General features: G+C 38.4%; 2 protein-coding genes across 3 annotated transcripts; both read left to right on the top strand.

Annotated features, from left to right (window-relative positions):
• The first annotated feature begins 1,956 nt into the window (after nt 1-1,956).
• Nucleotides 1,957-7,071, top strand: LOC103860500 (mechanosensitive ion channel protein 8). 2 transcript variants are annotated; one of them, XM_018657045.2, is made up of 6 exons: nt 1,957-3,548; nt 3,636-4,760; nt 4,995-5,118; nt 5,205-5,498; nt 5,567-5,769; nt 5,863-7,071. In XM_018657045.2, the coding sequence occupies exons 1-6, from the start codon at nt 2,818-2,820 to the stop codon at nt 6,149-6,151; spliced, it is 2,766 nt and encodes a 921-aa protein (XP_018512561.2). In that variant the 5' UTR covers nt 1,957-2,817; the 3' UTR covers nt 6,152-7,071. The 2 variants fall into 2 exon arrangements, with proteins under 2 accessions (XP_018512561.2, XP_033143534.1); XM_033287643.1 differs by having other exon boundaries at nt 5,219-6,099.
• Nucleotides 6,328-10,207, top strand: LOC103860498 (mechanosensitive ion channel protein 7). Its single transcript, XM_009138100.3, has 5 exons — nt 6,328-8,777; nt 8,879-9,002; nt 9,077-9,370; nt 9,451-9,653; nt 9,739-10,207. Exons 1-5 carry the CDS (start codon nt 7,228-7,230, stop codon nt 10,040-10,042), a joined length of 2,475 nt encoding a protein of 824 aa, XP_009136348.1. The 5' UTR covers nt 6,328-7,227; the 3' UTR covers nt 10,043-10,207.
• Nucleotides 10,208-10,234: the final 27 nt, after the last annotated feature.

The raw sequence follows: 10,234 nt of genomic DNA, 5'->3' as shown, positions 1-10,234 counted from the left end.
AAATAGTGTTTATAAATCAAAAAAATATTTTATAAATACAAAATTAGTTTTAAAATATGAAATCATCTTTTATAAATCCAAAAATCGAATTTATATACAAAAAACGTTTTTTATATTTAAAAATAGTTTTTATAAATACAAAATAAAAAAATAGTGTTTATAAATCAAAAAAATGTTTTATAAATACAAAATTAGTTTTAATAAATATAAATATTTTTATAAATATGAAATCATCTTTTATAAATCCGAAAATCGAATTTATATACAAAAAACGTTTTGTAAAATCGAATTTATATAGAAAAACGTTTTGTAAATACAAAAATAATAAAAACTTTATAAAAAAATTCTAAATCAATTCAACACAACCAAATCACAATTCTAAACCTATTACACAACAAATCACAATCCTACCCAATCACCCTAACAAAAATCTATCAAAAAACTTCTAAAATCATCAAATCTACTTAAGAACCTAACAAATAGGACATAAGAGAGTGGGATAAGGTCCTTACATGATTTGTAAGGGAATGGAGAGGATTCGCCGGAGATATCGTCGCGAGAGAAGGTGGAGAACGCCGGAAGGAGAGAGAGATCGCCGAAGAGGAAGAAGAGAGAAATGGGGAAGAAGATGTGTTTCGAGTTTATAAAACCTAGGGTCCGACGGATATTTTCCGTCGGAATTTCCTCAGTATTTTCAATTTCAATTTTCGCGAAATATTTGGCGGCTTGTTTGCCCGGTTAAATGAAAATATTCCGAGGAAATTCCGACGGCCACTTAAATATCCGTCGGAATTTCCTCGGAATAATTACATTAATTCGAGGAAAAAGAATATCCTGTGCATGTATTTCTATTAATTTATATTGTTCCTCGGAATTTCCTCGGAATATTCCGAGGAAATTCCGAGGAACACATGTTTGGGGTTTCAAAACATCAATTTTTTTTTGCCCTATATCATTTCTTATACAAATGCAATGCATACCATTGAGGAATCTTTATATAGATGATCATAAACCATGAAATAACAAAATTTCAAAACGAATTGTAAGTATTCCCTTTACCGTTCATTAAAGTGTATAAGTGTTTCTCTTATGTTGTGGGGATTTCGTTCACACAATCGGAAAAGTGTTATATAAGTGTTTCACTTAAACAAATTTTGACTTCATAATCAGTCTAAGACACTTAATAGGGGTTATATAAGTGTTATTCAAACCGCAAAACGTTGTTTTCGGTTTAAAAACCCTACTTCCTCGGAAAAGCCTCGGAATATTCCGAGGAAATTCCGAGGAAAAACAAGTGTTCCTCGGAATTCCCTCGGAATATTCCGAGGCTTTTCCGAAGAAACAGAAACCCTAAAAGCAAAGCCCTGAATCGTCGGAAAAGCCTCGGAATATTCCGAGGAAATTCCGAGGAACACTTGTTTTTCCTCAGAATTTCCTCGGAATATTCCGAGGCTTTTCCGAGGAAGTAGGGTTTTTAAACCGAAAACAACGTTTTGCGGTTTGAATAACACTTATATAACCCTTATTAAGTGTCTTAGACTGATTATGAAGTCAAAAATTTGTTTAAGTGAAACACTTATATAACACTTTTCCGATTGTATGAATGAAATCCCCACAACATAAGAGAAACACTTATACACTTTAATGAACGGTAAAGGGAATACTTACAATTCGTTTTGAAATTTTGTTATTTCATGGTTTATGATCATCTATACAAAGATTCCTCAATGGTATGCATTGCATTTGTATAAGAAATGATATAGGGCAAAAAAAATTGATGTTTTGAAACCCCAAACATGTGTTCCTCGGAATTTCCTCGGAATATTCCGAGGAAATTCCGAGGAACAATATAAATTAATAGAAATTCCGAGAAAATATGATTTCCTCGGTATTTCATCGGTATATTCCGAGGAAATATGATTTCCTCGGTATTTCCTCGGAATATTCCGAGGAAATATGATTTCCTCAGTATTTCATCGGTATATTCCGAGGAAATTCTGAGGAACCCCAAATTTTGGGTTTCCTCGGAATTTCCTCGGAAATTTGTTGGAATATTCCGAGGATCTCATTTTCCGTCAGAATGTCCGTCAGAATTACGCTGTTTTCTTGTAGTGTATGAGTTACACGAAAGCTTTACTGGAACCGAAATCAGAGTCCAAACTTTGTGGAATCTTACGGTTGAAAGCTTACAGTTCTGATTTGGAATCACGATTTCGTCTAAAAAATCACAATATCATAGATAAATCAAAAATATAAAATCATGTTTTTGTTTCTATATAAAATCTAAAATTTAATAGTAATGAAATTTAGAGAATAGAAATATATAGAATTAGTACGATAATTATTTTTATGCGTTGAGATTTTTATTAGAGATATAGTATATGTATATTTAAGTAAATACATGTCAATTATTTATGAAATGTTAAAAATGATTAATATAATAATTTCCAATTAATTTATGTGTATTTTCTCACAGCTGAAACCTATTACATGTGTCACAACTGACTCACACGTTGACACTTCGTCAAGAGGAAGACCATCCAAGCTTGAATGTAATTGCCCCAAATTATGTCAGTTTTCTGCTATAATTAGTTGCTATATTGTATCTTCCCCTATTATCATTTCACGAATTAAATCTGTTCCACAAATTTTTCTTATTAATAAAAAACTTGAAGAATCGCATATTTTAAGGTAATTCAGTCAATCTAAAGCTTTCCAAATTCCAATCAAAGTCTACGTCCCATGAAATTACACGTAAAGCTTCTTTCCAAACAATGTAAAGTTTTGTGCCATGCATCATAACAAGCGCCGAAGTTTATGTTTCCTTGTCTAAACATTTGTAATTTTGTTTTTTTTTTCATTTCGTTCATTTTTTTTCCGATGAGTTTCAGAAACTCTTTCAAATCTCACAGCACGTACAAACAGATACGAAGCCCCGGTAATCAAAGCGAAGCAAACCCTGAGAACCGTCCGATTCTCCATGACCACGATCACCACCTTGGCATGGCCCACCGCAAAACAGAGAGCTCTCGTTCTAGCCTCGACGACGGCCGAAACGCACCCCTGGACCGAGATTCCAGCTACAAGTTCTGGCAAGAAAACACTGGAACTTCCGAGGAGCCGGCACGAACCAGCCTTAAAGATCCGACCACTATTAATCGACAGAGCGGGACACTGAGCGACAGCTTCAACTTCGGATCAGGGAAGCCGCAGCCGCCTATGGAGGAGCCAAAGTCTGGAGGAGAACATCGACAATGGGGAGGTAGAGGAGAGATCACACTCGACGTGGATCATGACAACGATGACGTAAGTCACCAGACACAACCAACCCCTACATCAACGGCTCGTTCATCATTCGACCCGGCGAGGGACTTACGAGTCTCTTTCAACGTTCAAAAAGCTGGTATAAACTTCGTCGGCTCGGTTCCATCTTCGTCCACTACTCCAAGGTCCACTACTCCTTCGTCTTGTTGTTCGCCCAGAACAATGAGGACGAATCAAGAGTCCCATCAGCAGGAAGAAGAGGTTGTGAGATGCACATCAAACAGGTCATTTCAAAAGTACTAATTAACATGATGTAAAAAAGTTTTTTTTGAGTGAATAAATTTAACATTCTTTAAAAAAAAAAAAAACAGGTCGTTTCAGAGGAAAGCAGAGCTTGTTTCAAGAACCAAGACAAGATCCAGGCTTCAAGATCCGCCACCCGAGGAAGACTCATCGTACTCTGGATGGCGATCGGGTCAGTTAAAATCCGGTTTACTCGGGGATATCGATGAAGAGGATGATCCATTAGCGGAGGAAGATATACCTGACGAGTATAAGAAAGGGAAACTCGACGCTATAACCTTGCTCGAGTGGCTTAGCTTAGTGGCTATAATAGCTGCATTAGCGTGTAGTTTATCGATTCCTTCTTGGAAGAAAGTGAGAGTTTGGAACCTTCATTTATGGAAATGGGAAGTGTTCTTGCTTGTTCTTATATGCGGGAGGCTGGTCTCTGGATGGGGAATCAGAATCGTCGTCTTCTTCATCGAGAGAAACTTTCTTTTGCGAAAACGAGTTCTTTACTTTGTCTACGGTGTCCGGAGAGCTGTTCAGAACTGTCTCTGGCTCAGTATGGTTCTTATCGCTTGGCGTTACTTGTTCGACAAGAAAGTGCAAAGAGAGACGGATAGCAAGTTTCTTCCTTACGTAACCAAGATCTTGGTGTGTTTCTTGTTGAGCACTATCTTGTGGTTGATCAAGACGCTGGTGGTCAAAGTTCTCGCTTCTTCGTTCCACGTCAGTACTTACTTTGACCGGATTCAAGAAGCTTTGTTTAACCAGTACGTGATTGAGACGTTGTCGGGTCCTCCCATGATTGAGCTGAGCAGGATTGAGGAAGAGGAAGAGAGGGCGCAACAAGAGATTTTCAAGCTGCAGAACGCAGGTGCTAAGTTACCGCCTGATCTCTGCGCGGCTGCGTTCCCGCCGAGAAAGAGCGGGAGAGTGCTGAATCCGAAACTCTCAACGGTCATCTCGAAATCAGCAGCTGATGGTGGAATCAGCGTGAAGCACCTTCAGAGTATGAATCACAAGAACATCTCAGCTTGGAACATGAAGAGGCTAATGAAGATTGTGAGGCATGTTTCGCTCACCACGTTGGACGAGCAGATGCAAGAAACCACGAACGAAGATGAATCCACCCGACAGATACGGAGCGAAAAAGAAGCTAAAGCAGCTGCAAGGAAGATTTTCACAAACGTGGCTCGACGCGGTTCAAAGTCTGTCCAAAGTTTCCTCTTTTTCTTACAAAGTTATCCGCACTGAGGATCTATCAACTAGAGAAACTCTGAAATGAGTCTCTCTAGTTTTTCTAGAGACTCTACTATTAAAATATTATTATTTTTAGTGAGAAACTCTAGTTGAGAGATATTCAGTATGGATGACCTGCATTTTTTAATTTATAATCAATGTTGAGCTTCCTAATAATCTTCTATATTTGAATGAAAAATTAGGCACATTTACTTGGATGATTTGATGAGATTTTTGCGTGAAGACGAGGCGGTGAAGACAATGTACCTCTTCGAAGGTGCACCAGAGACAAGAAAGATCAGCAAATCAGCTTTGAAGAATTGGCTGGTAATTTTTAATTTCTGCAAAGAACTTTATGTCCTCCTAGATTCTCTCTATATATATATACATATCTGTTTGTTGACTTTGAGTAGGTCAATGCTTTCAGAGAGCGAAGAGCTCTTACCCTGACACTCAACGACACCAAAACAGCTGTGAACAAGCTTCATCACATGATCAATATTGTCACTGCCATTGTCATAGCTGTAATATCGCTTGTACTTCTGGAAATCGCATCCTCCAAAATACTTCTCTTTGTAAGTTCACAAGTTGTACTACTGGCCTTCATCTTTGGGAACACGGTCAAGACTGTCTTCGAGTCAATCATCTTCTTGTTCATCGTGCATCCTTACGATGTTGGTGATCGCTGTGAGATTGACGATGTACAGGTAAAACCAACAAAACGTGACACATTTTAAAGTGTACAGGTAGCTAACGAAATGTTGATTAAATACAGTTGGTGGTGGAGGAGATGAACATACTTACCACAGTGTTCTTGAGATATGACAATCTGAAGATTATGTATCCGAATAGTCTTCTATGGCAGAAATCGATCAGCAATTACTACCGCAGTCCAGACATGACTGATACAATCGAGTTTTGTATCCACATTACTACTCCTCATGAAAAGATTGCAACGATCAGGCAAAGAATATCAAAGTAAAAAAAAAAAAAAAACATTTGGTCTTTTAATGCTTATTATACTTTTGAAAATACATTGTGCTGATCCTTCTTTTTAATGAAAATGTATAGCTACATTGACAACAAGCCAGAGTATTGGCACCCATCAGCTAAGATCGTTGTAAAGAACGTGGAACAGTTGAACATGGTAAGGTTAGTAATTTGGCCAGATCACAGGTTTAATTTCCAAGACATACTTGAGAGATGGGCAAGAAGATCCGTCTTGGTCGAAGAAATAATTAAGATCCTCCTCGAACTCGACATTGAGTACCGGTTTTATCCAATGGGTATCAATGTCAAAGCAATGCCTACAGTTGTCTCCAGCAGAGTTCCACAAGGCTGGTCGCAAACCCCTGCTTGAACTTCATGAAGAGACCCTACTGCTTTTCTTTTTGCCTAAATGTAAGCAAAAGCAGTAAACAAATTTTGTAACCAAGATACAGTAGTTAGTTTCTAAATACCAATCATTAACCATCTATGACTCTACTCTTACATGTGTAAGGAAACAATTGTATACTATTTTGCACAGTTAAGGCTAATTTCATTTCCATCCACTGAATCATTACAGTTTAATTTGACATTTTGAAGATTAATATTTCACCTTTTGGCATGTGATACCACAAACACCAACCCATGAATCAAATCTTGCATGTGCTTTTAGGATGAAGGAAAATCTATAACCTCTTGACTAATCACACACTTAAGCCTAATCTCATCCAACCATTTAATAATTACTAATAACAAGAAATTGTGTCAAATTTTGTTACCTTCTGCTTCTAATCTATGAATTACTGTATTCATATCTAACATGCATTATAGTTTCTTACTGAGTAGAGCCCTGAAGATCCAATCAGCTATGGATTCTAAGATCATATCATGGTGATTTATTTCTGAGTATAACTGGAGAAAAAATAAACCACCGAAGTCTAAGGTTTTTTATCTCCTCCTTAATGACGTGACGAACAAGGGAAACATGAATAAAATGTCGCAGGTACTCAAGGTATTCAATGAATGACTAAGAGAAGGTGTTGTGTTTAGGTGCTAAATCTTATTAAATGTGCCAACCCTAATACTACAAAAATCATCATCATACCAAAATAGAACGTGATATGTGCAAAAACATTGTATTAAATTTAGTGATCGTTAGTCAAAACACGAATTAATTGCTATATTAAGATTAATCCAACTCATGGAGGTTTAAAAACTCGTAAACACATCACAATTGTTAATACAGTTGAGTAACAGAGAATCAAAAAAGATCATAATGCGATTAAATACAAATAAAAACTCGTAACTCTTCTTTCAAACTATAACGTAAGAAAAAAAAACAATGCATCATCACAGATTCAGAAAGCTTCCAAGTTTATGTTTCTAAAACATTCTTGATATGTTCATGTCTTTTCTCTTTCTTTCACCTTGTTTTGTTATGGTTTTGCGATGGATTTGCGAAAACCCTTTAACTCTTATAGGTCTTACAAAAAGATTATAAGCACACAGAGCGCAGGCTCCAGCCTCGACGGCAACAAAGCAGACATGGAACGTGACTCCAGCTACACGTTCTGGCAAGACATTGGAACCGACGACCACACGCAAGGCCAGAAGAGCGGTAGTTTCGATTTCCCGCAATACCGCGACGAGATTACACTCGATGTGGACGAGGAGGAAGCAGCGGAGGATATCACCAACACACCAGCCTCGGCGTTAGACGCGTCGAAAGTCTCTTTCAAAATCAATGATTCTTCAGGTTCGGTCCGTTCTCGTACGTCTTCCACTTCTTTTTCCTCGGCGACAATGCGGATGAACTTAGACCCGCAAGACCAGGACGAAGAAGTAGTTGTGAGATGCTCATCGATGAGGAAGACAGAGCTCGTCTCTAGGGCGAAAGCAAGATCAAGGCTGATAGATCCTCCACAAGAAGAGGAGCAGCAGTATTCGAGTTGGATGGGGACATCAGAACAGCTAAGATCCGGTTTACTTGCGAGACAATCAAGTCTCGAGGAAGAAGATGATCATTCATTAGCTGAGGAAGATGTTCCTGAAGAATATAGAAGGACAAAGATGGACGCTATAACGCTGCTTCAATGGCTGAGCTTGATAGCAGTGGTGATACTACTAGTGCTGAGCTTAGGGCTTCATTCATGGAGAGACACGACGCTTTGGAAGCTTCACTTGTGGAAATGGGAAGTGGTGTTTCTTGTTCTCATCTGCGGGAGGCTTGTCTCCGGGATGGGAATCCGAATCATCGTCTTCTTTATCGAGAGAAACTTCCTTTTGAGAAAGAGGGTTCTTTACTTTGTCTACGGCGTGAAGACGGCTGTTCAGAACTGTCTCTGGCTAGGGCTGGTTCTCATCGCGTGGCATTTCTTGTTCGACAAGAAAGTAGAAAGAGAAACTCAGAGCGACGTTCTGCTTTTAGTGACCAAGATCTTGACGTGTTTCTTGCTGAGCACCATCTTGTGGTTGATCAAGACGTTGGTGGTTAAAGTTCTCGCCTCTTCGTTCCACGTCAGCACCTACTTTGATCGGATTCAAGAAGCGCTGTTTCATCATTACTTGATAGAGACGTTATCCGGACCGCCGATGCTTGAGCTGAGCAGGATCGAAGAAGAGGAAGAGCGAGCGCAAGAAGAGATCTTCAAGATGCAGAAAGGAGGTGCTGATCTATCGCCTGACCTATACTCAGCTGCGTTTCCGCCGGAAAAGAACGGGAGTGTGTCGAACAGCGTGAAGACTCCGATCATCCCAAAGACAGGAACTGATAGTGGAATCACGATGAATGATTTGAATAGGATGAATCAGAAGAATGTATCGGCTTGGAACATGAAGAGACTGATCAAGATTGTGAGACACGTCTCCTTGACGACATTGGATGAGCAAGCGCTTCAAAACACATCTGAAGATGAGTCTATCAGACAGATACGGAGCGAAAAAGAAGCTAAAGCAGCTGCAAGAAAGATTTTCAAGAATGTAGCTCAACGTGGAACAAAGTGAGAGAGAGTCTATAACATTTTTATCTTCTTTCTTTAACGAAGGATTCCTTTTTAAAACCTCTAACGAACTCGTATATATATGCATGGAAACTAAAAAGGCACATTTACTTGGAGGATTTGATGAGATTTTTACGAGCAGACGAGGCGATTAAGACAATGAGTCTCTTTGAAGGTGCATTAGTGACCAAAAAGATTACCAAATCAGCCTTGAAGAACTGGCTGGTAAATTATTACAACAAGTTTTGTTGTTCAGTTTATGCATTCTGTAATTATGTTCTTGACTTTGGCCTTATTAGGTGAATGCTTTCAGAGAGAGAAGAGCTCTTGCCCTGACACTCAACGATACCAAAACAGCAGTGAACAAACTCCATCACATGATTAATTTTCTCACTGCAATTGTCATAGTGATCATATGGCTAGTCCTTCTTGAGATTGCCACTTCAAAGTCTCTTCTCTTTTTAACTTCACAAGTTGTACTCTTAGCCTTTATGTTTGGAAACTCTCTCAAGACCGTCTTTGAATCAATCATTTTCCTCTTCATTATTCACCCTTATGATGTTGGTGATCGGTTGGTGATTGATACTGTAGAGGTAATTTACAAAAGAAAAAACTAAAATATGAAATGTGGTTTTGAGTCTATTTACTGAATCTTAAATGATCAAACTTGCAGATGGTGGTGGAGGAAATGAACATTCTCACAACAGTGTTCTTGAGGGCTGATAATCTGAAGATTGTGTATCCGAATATTCTTCTATGGCAGAAAGCTATCCACAATTACAACCGTAGTCCGGACATGGGAGATGAAGTGCAGTGTTGTGTCCACATTACTACTCCACCTGAAAAGATTGTTGCAATCAAACAGCGAATCTCAAGGTAAAAAAACACATTATACCTAAATGTTATAGACAGCATAATGACAATGATGATGATCTCTTTTTTTCTTTTTGGAAAACTGCAGCTACATCGATAGCAAGCCAGAGTATTGGTATCCGAAAGCTGATATAATTGTAAAGGATGTGGAAGATTTGAACATTGTGAGGTTAGCAATATGGCCACGACATAAGATTAACCACCAAAACATGGGAGAGAAATTCACAAGAAGGGCCTTGTTGGTTGAGGAGGTGATCAAAATCCTGCTTGAGCTTGACATTCAGTATCGTTTTCACCCGCTTGACATCAATGTCAAGACAATGCCTACGGTTGTCTCAAGTAGAGTTCCACCTGGTTGGTCACAAAACCCTGATATACAGGGTAGTAACTAGATGAGTTGGTTTTATGCCTAAGTGGATAACCATACTATATGGGTGTTAAAGTAACAGTGGTATCTGAAAGAGAATGAGAGACATTAAACTATATTTTAGTAATGAGGGTGTTGTATATATTAGATATATATGAAATGCTAATATTTTATGTAGCTTGATTACTTCCATGGTGTTTTTTATCAATATAAGATA

Source organism: Brassica rapa, chromosome A03 (assembly GCF_000309985.2).
Source record: "Brassica rapa cultivar Chiifu-401-42 chromosome A03, CAAS_Brap_v3.01, whole genome shotgun sequence".
NCBI lineage: Eukaryota > Viridiplantae > Streptophyta > Magnoliopsida > Brassicales > Brassicaceae > Brassica > Brassica rapa.
This window is presented reverse-complemented; position numbering and strand designations above follow the sequence as displayed.